We start from the raw sequence: 19233 nt of genomic DNA, 5'->3' as shown, positions 1-19233 counted from the left end.
CCCCTTAAAGGAAAACACTCCGATTTTCCCTGAGCTCAGCCCAGTTCCAAGACCAACCAAGCAGGGTCACAGTCCCTGACCAGTTGGTATTGGGCACGTGACCCACGTCATATCCAAGAGAGCCAATTGTGGGACTTTGGGGAACTACTAGGAAGAGCAGCACGTTTTTCTGGATGTGCAGAGATGTGCACCCGGAGCCACGAAGGGAGAGGCTGAAGGTGGAGCTGCCACAGAAGTTCCAGCAGGAGACGTGGGAGAGCTTGGAGGCCAACTCTAACCCCAATTTTTCAGGTAAATGATTCATAAACTCCTTGTTTTCTTGTTTTGTGAAGCTCTTAACAGTCCTGCCCCATCTGCTTCAGGTCTCAGATTAAATGTCATTTTATCAAAGATTTAACCGATTTTCCCAGTCAGCACCCCTATTCTCATCCTTTATAGTACTTGGTAGAATCTGTAACGGAATATTTGAGTGTACATTTATTTAATGTTCATTGCCCCACTGGACCATAAGGTCAATGTGGTCAAGGACCTCATTTGCTTGCCTTGTTCATTATTACACTGGTACCTGCCAACTTAAAATTATTTACTGGTTAGTGATAACATCAAACACTTACTGAGGTCTTACTATGCTAGGCATGGTTCTAAGTACATTCATTAACCCATTTAATTCTTAAAAAGTAACTCTTAGCAAACAGGTGCTAGCATTTCAACTTTTCCGATGAGGAAATTGAGGCTTTAATGATGGACTTCTCTTTCCACGTCCCATTTCCCAGCCCAGACCTTGCTGACGGCCTCTGGGCTGTGTTCCCTCCCCCCATCCTCCACCACGCCCCCGCTTGTCACCTGACGGCAGAAGCATCTTACGGTCCTCTTCATCCTCATCTCTGACCAAACTCCTGGTGAGTGCTCTGGTGTTCCTGCCGTTTCAGCTCACGCCACACCCTTTATCTACTGGGAGCCTAAATCCAACCCCTGTGGGCACTGAACAAGGTCACATGCCATCCTCAGCAGCAACTTCCCTTTCTCATGACACCTTCTAATCCGCCTTTGATCATCAGCATTTACACCTTTTGTTACCAGACTGCGGCTTTCTAAGGGTCTGTGTGTCCGGTTTGTCTGCACCCCCAGGCCCACGGCATTCATCCCATATTTTATTCCCTGGAAGTGTGGACGGAGCTAGTACTACTACAGATTCTGATAGTTTCCAATAATGTATGCAGATTTTGGAAATGCCTCAGGTGGTTCACCTCATTCATAGTTTAAACTGCCTTAATTTCATCCTCTCCTGGACACTTTCTGAGGAGTTGTTGGCTGCAGCTGGGCTGGCCCGCTAGCGTGGGTAGGAGCAGGAAATTCTGACAGCTGAAGGCATGAAGTGAGGGGGCTACATGTGCCTTTTTTCTTCTTTGTTTTTAAAACGGCTGTTTATTGAACATTCCCTCTCTACCAGGCCCTCGTCTAAGCCCCCTTTCACTTGGCTCTTCTCAGCAGTGTTCTGAGGTAGGCGTGTGATCAGAACACCTTTATAGAGTAAACTCCTCACGACATTCCCAGGCTGATGGGTTTTGCTTATTAAAATTATTTTAGTATTTACTATTAAAATTGCTTTTTAGGTTTCAGCTTATTCCTCCTAGGGATTACCGGGGCGGTGGGGAGATCAATGACTGTCTTCATAGAAGAGTCGCCTAGTTCATGATTAATCCTAACAGAATAAATATGCTTCCTTCAAGCTTGCTCCATTACAGGTTCCAAGAAACTGTAGCAATTTGTAAGAACAACCTATATCTAAGCAATACAATACACACCAGAACACTCAGACCTCACCTGGCTGCTCTGACACTCAACCTGGAAACCATGACCATATCATTTCCTTAGAAGACAGGTGTTTTGGTTTGCACCAAAACTGAAGCACGCCCACATACTCTGGATGACGGTCCCCTGGCAGAAGTCTGTAATGCAGACAGCTTCACCGCAAGAGCAGTACCAGTGCAGCGGGTGGAAGCCAGCTGGCAGTGAGCTGAGGACAACACAGCACTATTTTTGGAAACGTATGTTTCAAGTCATCTATTGTTGTCTACCTAGAGGTTCCCAGCCCACTTGTGAGCTGTTACTTAAAGCAGGCCTCCACTTCCGCTGAAGTGAAAATGGTAGCCACTGCCTGCACCTCAGTGCTGAAGGTTACATGAGGTCAGGCACCACCCGAGCTCCTCAGCACAACTCAGCACTCAAATTATAAGCTGCTCCATTTCACAACAGCTAAGTTTGGAGTTTGTGATAGAATAGAAACAGGTAGGCTGAGTTCTGCTCTACGTAAGAGTAACAAGAGTTTGCCTAACAGTTTAACAGCTTTCTTTCCCCTTCACAGCTGCCCTTACATGCACACACACACACACAGAGTTGATATCTGAAACATCCCGAGCCAGTGCCCACGATGGTAATGAAAATTTTAACATCGACTCCCTACCGAGGATCCGGTAAGTAGCTGAAAATGCCAAGCTCCTCTATGCTGTGAGAAAACTGAAGATACCAACCTCCGAAGGGAAAACACTAAAAGAGCCTGTGAGGCAGTCAGGACACTGAAGGTTGAGCACGTACCGTCACGGTGACCGTGAAACAGCTCAGCTGCTCCCTCAAAGCCGTACTGTCACAGCCAGAGGTGAATAAGGACCAAGTACAAGTCTTTTCATTCTTAGCATTATATTCAATGATAAATTCACTAGGTATTCTTTAACTGTACTTTTGATGGAAGAATTCCATGTTGGGACACAGAGGTGGCCAACAGACACATGGAAAGGTGCTCAACATCACTAATCATCAGGGAAATGCAAATCAAAACCACAAAAATAACACCTGACACCTGTCAAAAAGACGAGATAAGTGTTGGCAAGGGTATGGAGAAAGGCTCTCTGCACCCCCATGTTTACTAAGGAATTAATTATTTATAATAGCCGTGGTTTGGAAACAACCTTAAGGGTCTCTGGGTGGATGAATGGATAAAGTTGTGAGATACATACAGACACATACATACATGCAATGAAATATTACTCAGCCATAAAGAAAGAAGGAAATCTTGCCATTAGCAACAACTTGGACCTAGAGGGCATTATGCTGAGTGGACTTAGAGAAAGATACCAAGTACCACATGACCTCACTTAGATGTAGAATCCAAAACCCAAAACCAACCAACCAACAAGACAAAACCAAACTCATAGATAGAACAGATTGTTGGTTATCAATGGTGAGGGGCGCAGGGGTGGGCAAAAGGGTAAAGGGGGTCAACTGTATGGTGACAGATGGTAACTATAGACTTGTGGTGATCAGTTTGTAGTGCATACAAATAATGAATTATTCTGTATACCTGAGACTAATATATTGTTAGGTACCAATTTTACCTAAAAAAAAAAAAAAATCCACGTTGGAACCAAGCAAATAAACCGCTTTATTTTCAACTCGCCTGAAATTACAGGCGAAGCCCCCATTGTAGGAGTTCACACCGTTATGAAAAGTTGGCTTTCAAAGTCCTTTAATGAGTTCCTGCCTTCTTGATCTGCACAGTACGTATCTTCTCCACAAACAGGAAGGTAATCATGGCTCCTCTTCTCCAAAAAATTAGGTTTAAGTTAATTGTGTGACTTAAGGAGCTCAAGCCTATCTAGTGTGAATAAATAAAGAATCGAAGGGTCTGTGCAAACTTCAGTGGAGAAGAGGCCCTAGATCTGGGTTGCAGGCTTGCATCTGTCACCTGCTGACTGCACCGGGGACCCCAATCCTACAGTCATTAGATTTAAAAGGCTGCTTTTGTAGGTACAAGATCAAATTACTGCAATTTTACTTTGCTAGTACATTTTTTCAAATTTTGGAATACACATTTTCAAAATTTTCCACTGCAGTAGACTAAAGGTAATTGGCCTTATCACATACTGCACAGTTTATAAACCAAAATGAGACTAACAGTGCTGTGGAAGAGATGGCACCCGTTCTGACTGAACTCTACTTTATAGTTAACTTTGTTTCTTACATGTCAAACACTATTCTAAGCCCTCTGCAAACATTTAATTAGTCTTCACAATCCTGTGGGCTGTTACCTCCATTTTACAAATTTTAAACAAACAAAAAAAACAGGTTCAAGTAACTTGTCCAAAGTTGCTATTAGCGTAACCAGGATTTAAATGTTCAGCCCAACTGGTTATAACCACTGTGCATACTGCCTCTCAAATCAGAAACGAGTCAGCCCCAGCACTGAACAGGGTGTGTGAACATCCCCTACTTGTTAACTTGACCTCATCCCTGACCTTCTCCCTTGATCTTAAGATTCTTCTTTCATTCCTCCCTGCATTTTCAGATCTTCAAGGTAAACCTTTCCATCCTTATCCTAAGTTCTAATCCTTGTTCCTCTATACTACTTCCTGCCCTCAGAATGCCCGGTTCTCGCCATTTTTAAAATATAAAAAGGCATCACTGTGGCACCCATTCTCCTTTTCTCTAACTTGTCATCACACCTTGATTCAGGCAGGCCGCTCCCTTCAAACAGACAGCTTCTTCAACTTGCCTCAGCTCAGACTGTTCCAAAACGCCTCAGCTGCCCCTCTCACCTTCCCAAAGGTCTTCTTCCCAACTCCATACAACCTTCTGGGCGACAAACTCCTGCTCTATTTAATACAATCTCATGGCTTTCCTGTTCTGCCCCATTTGGGCTTAAACATACCAACTCCACTACTTAGTATAAACCCCCAATACTAAATCAAACCTTGAACCCATGCCCCATTAACTTTCACACTCCAAGTGACTGCAACATAATACAGTTTTACATATAATGCTAAGAGCACTTTTCATATTTTACAGAAGAACGTGAAACATGGACTTTCTATTAATATTCATACCACAGCAAAGCCAAATCTAACTCCTAAATAGATGCATTACAATTTGTTTAGAGTTTAAAGGCTTAATGGCAATAAGGGGAGGAGGAAAAAGCAAAAGTTTATTTTACATAACTGAATGGAAAATAAATTCAAGAAACAGTAAATAAAATTCAGTATGGCCTCATGCGCCCTGAAGGAGGTGGTGCCCGATTTGGAGGAGTGATTGCTATGTCCAGATAGTCTCCGATTTGGAACTTCTGCGACTGCAGCGTCATGGAGTCGTCAGTCCCCTTTCTCCCAGACATGGTGCTGCCAATCTCCTTTACTCTGCAGGGAAGGAGACCAACTGTTAAAGGGTGGCTGGTCAATGCCAGTGTGTGCTACAAAGTGACCGTGGGGCCTGACTTGCTCCATTATCTTACAGCACAGTTAAAATGTAAGTACTGCATTAATCTAAACCAGATATTAAGATGTATAAATCTGTAGTTCCCCCTCCACTAAAGAGATTCACTGAAGGGATTATCCCTATCAGAACATACTGAAATCAAAGAGATTATAGGAATTAAGAATGAAAAGTTACCTACCGATAGCCAGGCCTTTTAAGATCTGTAAAAACAATTGCAAAATTGAAGTGTGTGCCCTTCTTTCTGGCTTCTGGGTAGACTTCTTTTACTAAACTAGTCAGTTCTTTCAAGGTTGCATCCATCCTGAATTTTTTTTTTTTAGAAAAAAAGACATTACATTTGATTAATCAGCAATGATGTAACCAAGGACACTGACACACAGTGAGTTAATTACATGTGTCTCAATTGCAACTTTACCTTAGAAACTGTCAGGGTCTTACAACTGAGTTAATTTTAAAGCACCTACTAATACTATTTGCCCCCAAATATTCCCCTTTCCAGCCTCAGTGTTTGAAATTTTCATGAATTAAGGTCAGACTGGTAATATGCTAAAAGGGACTTCAGAATTACATATGCTACCTTTTGTTGCTATGTAACATCTCACTGGCCTAGTGATTTACCCACTTAAGGATAACTAGTCCAAATTAATCCAAATTCTTAAAATAATTGTTTTTCATTATTTCAAAGACATACTTTTCTACATTTTAGCATCTCCTTTCTAAGACTGAATATTCTGATGAGTTTTACAATAGATGGACTCCTAAAGCCAATGAAACCTATGGAATTTTCAAGACTAAGCATAGGCTCCTTTCACAATATATATTCTTGCCCTGCCAACTTCTATTTGAACTCAGAATTTAATATAGTCCCTTGAGCTAATATGGCACAATCTGGAAAAACCTTTTAAAATATAAGCATCTTGTTTTATAAGCAACAGTCTAAGTTTCTGAATTTTCTTCCCTGACAACTGGGAACATGAAACAGAGGACTTGGAACTTGAAGCAACACGGCCTGCAGAGTGCTATACAATGACCCTGGACACAAGGCACCTGTAAAGATGACAATTCCAATGGACAGCATCGAACAGGGAATCAAACACCCAAGGCATCATCTAGCTTTAACTCTGCACCCTATTTATACCATCTCTACCACATTATCCTCAAGTAGAACTATGGCTTCAACTGCAGTGAGAACAAAAACATCCACGATGACCACATCGACTTCTGTTCTCTACTGCTGCTGAATCCTCAATATGCCCGTAACAGAACTCAACAGTGTCCCCCGCAAAACATGCCCTTCCTCTCATATTACCCTCAAAATACCGTCACCCACTTAGATGCCCAGGTCACAAACCTAAGCATTGTTCAGTTCTTCCCATCTCTATCTTGTTTCTACCTCCTAAAGATAGATCAAACTGGACTTCCCTGGCGGTCCAGTGGTTAATACTCCACGCTTCCACTGCTGTAGGTGCAGGGTCAATCCCTGGTCGGGAACCTAAGATCCCACATGCCACGTGGCACAGCCAAAAGACAGATCAAATCTATTTCTTTCTCCATCTCCACCATCACAGCTTTATTTCAACCTCTCATTATTCAAATCTCTGTATGTTGCTTCCAACTCATCTCAACTTTCTTTTTAACCTGACATTCTAATGATGTTTATTCTGTGTCAATTATTCCCTGGTATGTACAGTGTATACTTATGTACCAGAAAGGACTCTTTCTTCCTTTCCAACATTTCCCACATACTGTCCTCTTGCTCATAATGAACGTGGGGAATTCGTTTCACACCTTTTGTCAGTCCTGAACAGTGGGAGTTCTCCACAAGCTTCCCACCTGCTGAGGACTCTCCCCAAACCAACAGTTGCAGTGCCAAGTGTTGCTTTCTGATTAGCAGTCTAAAAGGCGAGTACACAGGCGACAAATGCAAGAGCTCTCTCGGGGTTGAAGCCTTCGCTAGGTGACTGTGAGGGTCAGTTTTATGTGTCAATTTCGAGAAGCTACAGCCCTAGTTATTCAAACACTAAGGTAGGTGTTGTGTAAGGTGTTCTTTAGATGGGATTAAAGTCTATCATCAGTTGACTTTAAGGCAGATTATCCTAGATAGTCTGAGTCAACCCTTTTAATCAATGAGTGGGCCTCATGCAATCAGCTGAAAAGGCCTTCAGAGCAGAGCTCCTGACTTCCCTGAAGAAATTCAGCTGCTAAAGCTGCGGCGTTCCAGCCTGCCCTTCATCATAACCTGCACCACAGGTTATGCACCAGACTAGGGACTCAGGTACCTAAGCAGTCCCCACAATTGTGTGGACCAATTCTTTGCTGTAAATCTCTCTACATCTCCTACTGGTCTGTGCTTCTGATTGAACCATTACAGTGATCTACATAATCCTCTTCCCACAACCTGTTCAGTGGTCACCCAAGCACAGGATGTATCACTCCTGTGTGGGTATTCCCACAGCTCCACAGTGCCTTGGACACCAGCAAACTCAACTAGCTTCTGCTGGGCTCCTCTGGACCTCACTCCTTTTCCCTTGATTTGTCTTAAGGCCTCCTACTTTGGCCCCTCAGTCTACTTCTACAAATTGAGAATTCCCAATCTTCCCTCATTACTGCTTCTGGGAGTGGCAGCAGGGCTCTGTGCTACCCCTCACCAACCATCCTGTCTTTCTTTAGCCACCATTTTGAGGTATAACATAAGGTTGTCTTTCCTAGTTTGGTTGCAGTTTATGGACAGGACAGTTTAGGACAGGAAATTTTTGTAATTTCTTTCTTGATTGAGAGTAGAGAGTCTGTGGAACAATCTCACCCTGCCATCTCCACCCTAAAGTCTTAATTAGCATTTATTTCATCTGCTTTCTCTCTGAGATTGTGTTTACTCTAGAGAGGGGCAGTACCCTCTTTATACCCTCTGGGTCTAAGCAAAGCACCTGGCAAATAGGAACTCTTAATTTGTTGGAGGAAATATAGACTTCTAACATCTGAACAGAGGTGTTCATCAATCTATTGATAACAGTTCTTCCCTATAAGTTAAATCAACCTTCCTGAACTTTTAATCCTGGAACAATACTTAACTAGAATCATACTACATAAATTTCGCTGAAAGGTGGAAACAACCCCTGAAGTAGTCATCAACAGACAAGTGGACAAAATGTAGCACATGCTTCCAATGAACTATTATTCAACCCTAAGAAAGAATGAATTTTTATTATATACTAAACCATGAACCTTGCAAACATAAGAGAAATAAGCCAGACACAACAGGACAAATCTGATATGAGAGCACTTATATGAAGTACTTAGAATAGGCAAATTCATATAGACATAGAGGAGTGTCTACCAGGAACTGGGGTAAGGGAGGAATTCCCATTGTTACTGCTTACTGGGTACAGAATTTCTGCTGGGGGGAATTTAAAAGTTTTGTAAATAGTGGTAATGGTTGCACAATGTGAATATATTTAATGCCATCAAATTGTACCCTTAAACAATTAAAATGGCAAATATATATTTTACCACACTAGATGTATTTTTTAAAATTATACACCTTTCACTGCTACTAAAAAGCCACGATAATGTCCAACCAAGGAGCTGCATACAGCTTGCTGTATGTGATGCTCCTAGTCAGACGCGGGGTAGGTAAGGTACGCTTGAGTGGAAAACGCTCAGGGGCAGGTCTTCAGGAAACACACATCAAAAGCTTCTCCATTAAGCACCACAACAAAAACCACCCGGTTCTGTTTTTTACCATGCTACGACACCTAAGGCTTAGTAGTATGTGCAGACGCTCTACGAGGACGACAAATATCACCCAACAGCGCCACTCCCCCGCCCCATGTTATTCTAGCACCACAAACTCGACCAAGTTTAGGGGCGGCTACCGCACTGAACGACCTACGTGTCACTTTCGTACCAAGCAGCCAAGACAGTGACAGCAACCTTGGCTCAATTCTTTACAACCCAAAAGTTTCAACCTCAGACGTAAAAGCGCCACAAGATAAGCAAATACCCATTTCTCCAACAGCTGAGACCCCGACTTCCCGCGAGTTGCGCCCAGAGGCCCCGAGCGCTGGAAGAACTGAAAACGCGGCAGGCGGGCCCCCAGCGACCCCCGCCCCGACGCCAGGCCCTGACTCACCAGGTGTAGATCTGCAGCTCACTAGACGGCACGTTTCCGCGGGAGAACTCGTCCATGCGGTGGTGGCGGCCGTTGTTGGTGGTGAAGACGCGCAGCAACAGCGGGCAGGTCTGGGGGCGGGAGAGGCGAGAGTCAGGCGGCGGCGAGCGCGGCCCCTTCCTTCCCCTCCACCCGCACACGGCCGCCCCCTCCCGGCCGCCCCTCCGCCCCGGGGCCCCCTCTACCTCTCTAGACCCGCACCTTCTCCCTATCGATGGGCTTCTCGGGCTCCTTCTTAATCTCCTCCTGAGTAACGCGCGACTCCACCGCCATCTTCCTCCTGCGGCCCGCTAGACGCTCGCCCTGACCTCCGACCCCAACAGCGAGCATGAGAATCAAAGCTCTCGCGAGGAGACGCTCGAGAATTTATAGACGACCGGCGTGGGGGGGCGGGGCGTCTCTCGGCGCAGGCGCACTAGGCGGTGCGGCGCGGGGGCCCGGCGGGCGCGCCTGCGCTCTGCGTCCTGGGAAAGGGCGGGCGCCGGCGTAGCGGGCTAGACGCTGAGGGACGGGCGCGCGCGGAGGGGCTGCTTGAGGGAGGCGGACGCCGGGCTACGGAAGTTAAGGGTGAGCGCGCTCTGGGAATAACCGTGGGCCGCCTTCACGGCCAAGGGGTGGGAGGCGTGGTACTACAAGCGCTAACGGGAGAAGGCTGGCAAATCTGACTAAAGTGAAAAAAAAAAAAAGAAAAAGACTTCTCAGAGAAACAAGCCGCAGGCCCGGAGGAGACGTCCGAGAGGCGTGTGGTGGCTGGAAAGCTTGTGTCCGGGAGGCCCAAGGACTCCTGGAGAAAAGCACAGACATCCCGGTGGGAAGTGGGCAGGAGAGTTGGGCAAGTGCTTTATTTTTTTTTTTTTTCTAATTTTATTTTATTTTTTATTATTTGTTATTGTTCTGCTCTTCTCTGTTTGTTGCTTTTTTTTTTTTTTTTTTTTTTTTTTTGCAGTACATGGGCCTCTCACTGTTGCGACCTTTCCCATTGCGGAGCACAGGCTCCGGACGCGCAGGCTCAGCGGCCATGGCTCACGGGCCCAGCCGCTCCGCGGCATGTGGGATCTTCCCGGACCGGGGCACGAACCCGCGTCCCCTGCATCGGCAGGCGGACTCTCAACCACTGCGCCACCAGGGAAGCCCAGGGCAAGTGCTTTAAAACGGAGGAATCCAGGTGTCCGGTCAACACAGAAGGCGCTCGGGCGCAGTGCTAACCCGGGGACGCGTTAAAACCACAGGGACTGGCTTGGGCTGGTTGGATTTTAGACGCACTGCGCCCGCTGGCTTGGCGGAAATGAGACACTGACCTGCGCCGTGGGTGGACCGCGGGGATCCTCTGACGCTGGCGGCGGCGTAGGCCGTGCGCCCACTCTGGGCGGTCGAGGGTCGTGAAGCAGAGGTGAAGGTGCGTGTACTCGCGATCTAACAATTCCGCTCTGTGGTATTTACTCTAGAGAAAACCTGGCTCAAGGACACCCGGAGAAGCTACAGGAATATTCCCGGCGGCGTCGTTAATAAGGACGAAGTCTGGAACCCCCGCAAGTGTCCAAGGCGACGGTCCTTCAGTGAATTGTAGACCATGCAGCAGCAGACTACCCAACAGCAGTGGGTGGCCTACGGCAACCAGGACGAACGGACTGTTGCGGTGGCCAAGACGTTCGTTCGTTTTTCCCGGTAAGCTGTCTCTAGCAGTACCTAGTTGTCTTTCACTTCATTGGAAAGTTTTGTTAGATTGTATGTGACAGCTATCATATCAGTGCGTTTAAAAAAAGACATAAAAATTGGTGAATTTTTGTGTAGCCATCTTAATGTTGAAGATGGAAGGGAAAAAAGCAATATTTTCGGCATGTTATGCTTTATTATATCAAGAAAGGTAAAAATGCAGCTGAAACGCACAAAAAGATTTGTGCAGCGTGTGGAGACGGTGACGGATCGAACGTGTCAGAAATGGTTTGTAAAATTCCTCACTCGGGTTAGACCAGTTGAAGTTGATAGCAATCAAATCGAGACATTAATGGAGGACAATCAGTGTTATACCGCGCGGGAGATAGACAGCATACTCAAAATATCCAGATCAAGCGCTGAAAATCCTTTGCACCAGCTGGGTTTTGCGAATCGCTTTGATGTTTGGGTTCCACATAAGTTAAGCGAAAGACACATTATTGACCATATTTCCGCGTGCGATTCTCTACTTAAAGGTAACAAAAACGTTCCGTTTTTAAAACAAATTGTGACAGGCGATGAAAAGCAGATAATGTACAATAATGTGGAACGGAAGAGATTGTGGGGCAAGCGAAATGAACCACCTCCAACCACACCAACATCACTGGAGTTCATCCAAAGAAGGTGATGTTGTGTATATGGTGGGATTGGAAGGGAGTCCTCTATTATGAGCTCCTTACAGAAAAACCAATTTCAACAACTACTGCTCCCAATTAGACCAACTGAAAGGAGCACTCGAAGAAGAGCGCCTGGAATCAGTCAACAGAAAATGCATACTCTTCCATCAGCATAATGCAAGGCTGCATGTATCTTTGATGACCAGGCAAAAACTGTTACAGCTTGGCTGGGAAGTTCTGATTCATCCGCTGTTTTCACCAGACATTGATTGCACCTTCGGATTTCCATTTATTTTGGTCTTTATAAAATTTTCTTAATGGAAAAAATTTCAATTCCCTGGAAGACTGTGAAAGGCAGCCGGAAAAGTTCTTTGCTCAAAAAGTTTTGGGAATTATGAAGTTGCCTGAAAAATGGCAGAAGATAGTGGAACAAAAGGGTGAATATGTTGTTCAATAAAGTTCTTGGTGAAAATGAAAAATGTGTCTTTTATTTTTGCTTAAAAACGAAGGAACTTTTTGGCCAACCAGTAGCTACACAAACAGCATGAAATTCGCAAACATAGTTCTGGGTATACGAAGCCAAAGACAAAGGAATATTTACTGTGGGAATCCATTTTAACATCCAGAAGTAGGCAGTACTAAACTATGTTGTTCAGGGTGCATTTCCAGGTGATGTAATTATAAAGAGAAAAGCAATGAAGTAATTACTACAAAAGTCAGAATGGTAGTTACCTCCGAGCAAAGGAGGGGACTGTGATCATGGAGGGTCAGAGGAGGCGCTTCTGGAGTGTTGAGAACATTCTATTTTTTGACCTAGGTGGTGGTTACTCAGTTGTTTGATTTAAAAGTATTCTTTATAAACAGTGCTTTCGTGTTGTGCATACTCTTCTCCATGCATGTTATTTCTTGCTATTTTTTAAAAATAGCACCTTAAAGAAAAAACGAATGCCTATGAATCAGTAAGAAAAAGACAATCCAATAGAAAAGTGGGAAAAGACATGATAGGCATTTCATAGGAGAGAAAACACAGATTACATGGAAACATGGAAAAGATGCCCAACCTCATGAATAATCATAATGCATATTTAAACGACAATGAGATAACATTTCACTCTACTAGATTGGCGGGAATGTAGAAGTCTGATGACCAAGTGCTGGCAAGGATTTGGAGGAAAGGGAATTATTATGGGCTACTCTCATCCACTTTGGAAAAACTGGCATTACCTAGAAAGACTAGATATGTGCACCCCTTAAGACTCATCTATTGCACTCCTATTAGTATACTCTAGGGGAACTGTTACACATGAGCACCAGGCACCATGCTGAATAATATTCTAACACCTTTATTCATAATAACTGGAAACAATCTGAATGACTATGAAGACTATTTATAAAGTGGAGTACCATAAAGATTTGAAAGTGAACGAATGAATCAACATGCTTTTTGAAAAGGTAGTATAAAAAAAGCAAGTCACAGAAAACACAATAAGATTCAATTTATAAAAAGTTCAAAAATAGGAATGCATCCCCCCCCCAAAAAAAAAACACTATATAGGGAAGCAAACACAAGTATTAAAACTATAACGAGAAGCAAGGGGATGAAAACACTAAATTCAGGACAGTGTTACCTCTGAGAGTAAGCTTCATGCAATTTTGAAGGGCATCCAGGGAGTTTCTAAGGCACTAGTAATGTACTCTTTCTCACTAAAAGCTGCGTGGTTTTTCATTCTTTACATTGTAGCTATACATTTTAGAGTGTCTTTTATGCATGTGATTTACATCACTGTAAAAAAAATTTTTTTTTAAGTTGGTTAGGGATGGGACCTTGCATGCATTCAACTTTTTAAAGCATGATACTTAAATTTCCTCCCCAGTTCTGATTCCAATATTAAATCTTTTTCAAAACCACCGTAGTATAAAAATACAGACACATGAGGGCACTCTAGTCAATCAGTTAAAGGGAAAACATTGAAACTGTGAAAATGAAGAACCTCACAACCTTTTATTGGTGATATTGGGGAGGTTTAGTTCTTAGATGTAAGCTCTCATTTTGAACCTTTCCAAATAATAAGCTCTCATCAAAACAGAATTTCCCAATACCTTGAGTCAGTGGAACTGTAGTTTTATTATAGAACAGTTAAGCTAGTTTTTCAGGCATCCCTCAATCCACCTAACTTGGCCTTCTAGGTCCAGCTCTGAACACACGTTTTAATATTTAAGTATATGCATCCGTTCTCTTTTTCTTTAGAATTTACTCAAATGAGTATTACACTTCCAGGTATATACTGAAAAGAATTGAAAGCAGGGACTGAATCAGCTATTTGAACACCAGTGTTCATAGCAGCATTGTTCACAATAGTCAAAAAGTGGAAATAACTAAGTGTCAACAGATGAATGGTTATGAATACTATGGAATATTATGCAGCCTCAAAAAGGAATGAAGTGGACTTCCCTGGTGGCACAGTGGTTAACAATCTGCCTGCCGATGCAGGGAACACGGGTTCGATCCCTGGTCCGGGAAGATCCCACATGCCTCAGAGTAACTAAGTCCATGTGCCACAACTACTGAGCCCACACGCCACAACTACTGAAGCCCGCGTGCCTAGAGCCTGTGCTTTGCAACAAGAGAAGCCACTGCAAGTGAGAAGCCCGTGCACCAAAATGAAGAGTAGCCCTCGTTCTCCGCAACTAGAGAAAGCCTGCGTGCAGCAACGAAGACCCAACACAGCAAAAAATAAATTTTTTTAAAAAGGAAGTAAATACTGGTACTTGCCACCATAGTGATGAACCTTGAAAACATTATGCCAAGTGAAATAATCCAGACACAGAGGAGCAAATATTGTATGATTCCACTTATATGAGGCACCTATAATTGACAACTTCATAGGTACAAAAAGTAGAATAGAGGTTACCTGGGCCTGGCAGGAGATGGGACTGAGGAGTTATTATTTAGTGGGTACAGAGTTTCTGTTTGGGACAATGAAAATTTCTGGAAAAGGACAGTGGTGATGGTTGCCCAACATTATGAATATACTTACTGTTACTGAATTGTACACCTAAAAATAGTTAAAATCATACATTTTATGTTACGTATATTTTACCACAAAACTTTTTTAAAGAGTGAACATTTGAGGTATGTGAAAATAGGTCATCAAGCTTTCTTCACTTTTCCTGTTCTCCCTCTTTCTTTTACATATTCTGGCATTTCAAATTGAGAGAAAGGTACATTATCCTAATTAAAATCAGAAATATGTAATGTGAAGTTTTACAGAATACTCCTTAGTCAGTGACTATAGCTCCATGGCCATTTCTGATGCTGAGGTTAAGGATAGCTTCTGGTGGCAGGAAAATAGGCATTCATGAATATGTACAAAACATGTTTCTGGAAAAGATTTAATAGAATATGTTTTTTATAGAATTTTCTGACTCTTGATAAAAGTTGTGGATTGTAAATTTGAACCTCTCTGGGGGCGTTATTAAACTTTTCAAATTTTTCCTTCATGTACAACTGTGGGAGACCAGGTGTATGGCATTTATAGGCACAATATTTATTTATGGGTTTCTATTTCAGAAAAAGGTGTATGTAAACACTCTCAGTAAAGCATCTGCTTGTTACCAAGAGTAGAAAAAAATATATGCATTTCCATAACCATTCCTAGAAGAATTAAGCGTAGAGGCAGTATAATTATTACTTAGAAGATAGTTTGTTTTATATTCCCCTAAAAAGTGTATTTTTTACAAAGGAGCATACGTGCCTGCTTGGCATTAGCACTACAAGCAGTGCTGCCATGAACCAGTCCTGATGTCCCTAAGTGGTCTTGCTGTGTCATCTCTAGTCATTCTTTGCATTACAGCTCGGGGCGGTTGGTAGCGTTTTTTAAAGGCTACTCCCACTACAACACACTCTGAGGTATGGGATTTGGGAGTCCATTTTTTAAGCCCTTCCCTGGTTCTCAGAACCTTCTCATTTACAGTACCTTTTAAGCCAGTGGAACAGAATGACGGGTCACATTTGCTTTTCAGAGAGTTGAAATATCTCTCACTTTTTTAAGTGACCCCCTGTTTTAAGCATTTAAATGATTAGATTGAAAATTATTTTTTATATAAATTTTATTTTATTTATTTCTGGCTGTGTTGGGTCTTCATTGCTGCACGCGGGTTTTCTCTAGTTGCGGCGAGCAGGGGCTACTCTTCATCGCGGTACATGGACCCCTCATTGCGGTGGCTTCTCTTGTTGAGGAGCACGGGCTCTAGGTGTGCGGGCTTCAGTAGTTGTGGCAGGCAGGCTCAGTAGTTGTGGCTCGCAGGCTCTAGAGCACAGGCTCAGTGGTTGTGGCGCACGGGCTTAGTTGCTCCGCGGCATGTGGGATCTTCCAGGACCAGGGCTCGAACCCTTGTTCCCGGCATTAGCAGGCGGATTATCAACAACTTCGCCACCAGGGAAGCCCCCTGAAAGTGATTTTTAAACAGGTATGCTATTCCTCAAGAGTCTGCAGAGTGTCAACAGTGTATTTACCAGAAGCAAGTTGTGGAAGGCAACTAAAAAGCTTAATTAATGCTTAAAAAGCTTAGGCTCTGAAGTTAGATAGATCTTAAGTTTAAACTTCAGCTCAGTCAGTTGCTAGCTGGTTAATCTTGAATCACTTAACTGCTCCAACTCAGATTCCTGATCCATATTAAGATAACAGAATACCAAATAACCTGTTATGAGGAATAAATGCATCTAAAATAGTTGGCATAGTGTCTGCTATATATACTAAGCACTCAACAAATGTGAGCCATTGTAATCACCATCATCATTTTGTAGATTCTGTTTCATTTTGCAATGAGGCAAGGGGGACAAAATAAGAGGCTAATTTCCCGTCAACTCCCTCTATTGCCCAAGGGTAGCTGATTTCATGAAAGCATGAAAAAAATAGCATTGCTGCCATAATTACTTAATTATACATTTCTGCCAGTTCACTACCCTGCACAGTCAAATAAAGATGTACTAATCTTGGGATTAAGATGGTCCAGTGGTTAAGACTTCACGCTTCCACTGCACAGGGCGTGTGATCGATCCCTGGTTGGGATCTTCATGCCTGGGAAGTGGCACAGCCAAGAAAAATAAAATTTTAAAAATATTTTTATTTTTTATTTTCATGTGGGAAATGGTATTTTTTAAAAATATTTATTTATTCTTTTATTTATTTGGCTACGCTGGGTCTTAGTTGAGGCATGCAGGATCTTTTAATTGTGGTATGCGGGATCTAGTTCCCTGACCAGGGATCAAACCCGGGCCTCCTGCATTGGGAGCATGGAATCTTAACCACTGGGCCACCAGGGAAGTCCCCAAAAAATATTTTTTAAAAAAAGGTTACACATGAAGAAAGATCTCCAGTAATTTATTTGTTAGTTCTTTGGGATTAGGAAATGTATGTGAATAGATTTCTTCGTGGTATTGATGTCCACCATGGCCTGAATATTAAGACTCTGCTTTAGATATACGAGACAGTAAAATATGTGTTGAATGTTTAAAGACATTTTAAAGTGCTTAGATAAGTATCCCAGTATCATAGTCTCACCTTTTAGATTTATATGGCAGTAATAATAATAGTATTTAATCATCACTGTATCAGTTATCTTTTTATTGCTGTGTAACAACCACCTGAAAACCTAGAAGCTAAAGTAACAACCATTTTATTTGGGCTGGTCTCAGCTAGGCAGTTCGGTCTCGCCTGGTTTCCCTCATGTAATTGTGGTTATCTGAGAGCTCGGCTTGGAGGAAGGGGGTTAGGTGGTCTAAGGTACTTCACCTCCCTATCTAGCTGATGGCTATGGCTGCTGTCTGGGCCATGTGTCTTTCACATCGCGGTCTCAGGGTTCCAGTAGAGTCAGACCAGAAGCTGCAAGGCATAGTAAGCACTTGGCTCATTAGCTACACCGCTTCATTTTTGCCACATTCGGTTGGCCAAAGCAAGTCACAAAGCCATGCCAAGAATCAAGGAAGTGGAGAAGTAGACTTTACTTCCTGGTCAGTTATAGCTAAGACACACTACAAAAGGGCATGCACATAGGATGGAGGAATTTATGGCCATTTTTAACAATCTACATGCTAGGCACCTTACACATGTTTGCATGCATTATCTCATTTATTTTTCACAACCGTCCTATGAGATGTGTATATTATTGAACCTATTTTACAGATGAGAAAACTGAAACACAGAGATGTTATGTAAGTTAACATTTCTATTTGGAAAATATTTATTAAGAGTTCTTAATAGGGCTTACCTGGTGGCGCAGTGTTTAAAAATCTGCCTGCCAATGTAGGGGACATGGTTTCGAGCCCTGGTCTGGGAAGATCCCACATGCCACGGAGCAACTAAGCCCGTGCGCCACAACTGCTAAAGCCCGTATGCTACAACTGCTGAAGCCCGTGTGTCACAACTACTGAAGCCTGCATGCCTAGAGCCCGTGCTCCGCAACCAGAGAAGCCACCATAATAGGAAGCCCGCGCACTGAAACAAAGAGTAGCTCCCGCTCACTGCAACTAGAGAAAGCCTGCGCACAGCAACCAAGACCCAGCGCAGCCAATAATTAATAAATAAATAAATAAATTTATTTTTTTAAAAAAGTTCTTAATGACTAAAACTATGCTGGTAATAGATTACATTTAAAGGAAGCATAAAATATTATAAATAAAGTAATTCAATTATGTTTTTAAAATATATGCACACAAACATTCTGGGAGGAAATATTCAAAAATATTAACAAATTTTTCTGAGTTGGAAAGTAATGGATAATTGTGATTCCATCTTTTTTGTTTTCCACATTTTTTATGAGTATATATTTACTTTTAGAAATTAAAAGTAATGTTTAAAAAGTAAATCTCTATAAAAACTCACAAGAAGAAACAGATGATCTGAATAGACCTTTGTCTATTATAATGAATTGAATCAATAACTAATAACCTTCTAAAACAGAAAGCACCAGGCCCACATGGGTTCACTGGTGAATTCTACCAAACGCTTAAGGAAGAAAGTATACAAATTCTTTACAATCTCTTCCAGAAAATAGAAGAAGAGAGAACACTTCTTAACTCATTCTGTAAGGCCAGCATTACCCTAATACTCAAACCAGACAAAGACATTACAAGAAAGAAAACAACAGACTAATATTTATCATAAGTATAGATGCAAAAATCCTTAACAAATAATAGCAAATCAAATCCAACAATGTGTAAAAAGTTATACATTATGACCAAGTGGGATTTACCCCAGATAGGCAAATCAGGGAGCATGATGCCTCCAGCTTTATTTTTCTTTCTCAAGATTGCTTGGCTCTTCAGGCTCTTTTGTGGTTCCATACAAATTTTAGGATTGTTTGTTCTATTTCTGTGAAAAATGCCATGGAATTTTTATAGGGATTGCTTTTAATCTGTGGATTGCTTTGGGTAGTATGGATATTTTAACAATATTAATTCTTCTAATC

General features: G+C 42.6%; 1 protein-coding gene across 1 annotated transcript; it reads right to left on the bottom strand.

The window, feature by feature from the left end:
• Positions 1-4960: 4960 nt before the first annotated feature.
• SAP18 (Sin3A associated protein 18) lies at positions 4961-9775 on the bottom strand. Its single transcript, XM_065896097.1, has 4 exons — positions 9635-9775; positions 9395-9504; positions 5444-5566; positions 4961-5186 (listed from the first exon to the last, which is right to left on the bottom strand). Exons 1-4 carry the CDS (start codon positions 9761-9763, stop codon positions 5030-5032), a joined length of 519 nt encoding a protein of 172 aa, XP_065752169.1. The 5' UTR covers positions 9764-9775; the 3' UTR covers positions 4961-5029.
• Between the last annotated feature and the right edge of the window lie 9458 nt (positions 9776-19233).

Source organism: Phocoena phocoena, chromosome 18 (assembly GCF_963924675.1).
Source record: "Phocoena phocoena chromosome 18, mPhoPho1.1, whole genome shotgun sequence".
Taxonomy (NCBI): Eukaryota; Metazoa; Chordata; class Mammalia; order Artiodactyla; family Phocoenidae; genus Phocoena; species Phocoena phocoena.
Note: the sequence above shows the minus strand (reverse complement) of the source record. Positions and strands in the feature narration are given on the sequence as shown.

What these genes read in the sequence shown, in the direction of transcription:
- SAP18 (XM_065896097.1), bottom strand. Translation starts at nt 9,763, where the DNA reads ATGCTCGCTGTTGGGGTCGGAGGTCAGGGCGAGCGTCTAGCGGGCCGC. An exon ending in GAGCTGCAGATCTACACCTG is followed by an intron (nt 5,567 to 9,394) that starts GTGAGTCAGGGC and finishes AAAAAAATTCAG; the next exon opens with GATGGATGCAACCTTGAAAG. An exon ending in CTTAAAAGGCCTGGCTATCG is followed by an intron (nt 5,187 to 5,443) that starts GTAGGTAACTTT and finishes CCTTCCCTGCAG; the next exon opens with AGTAAAGGAGATTGGCAGCA.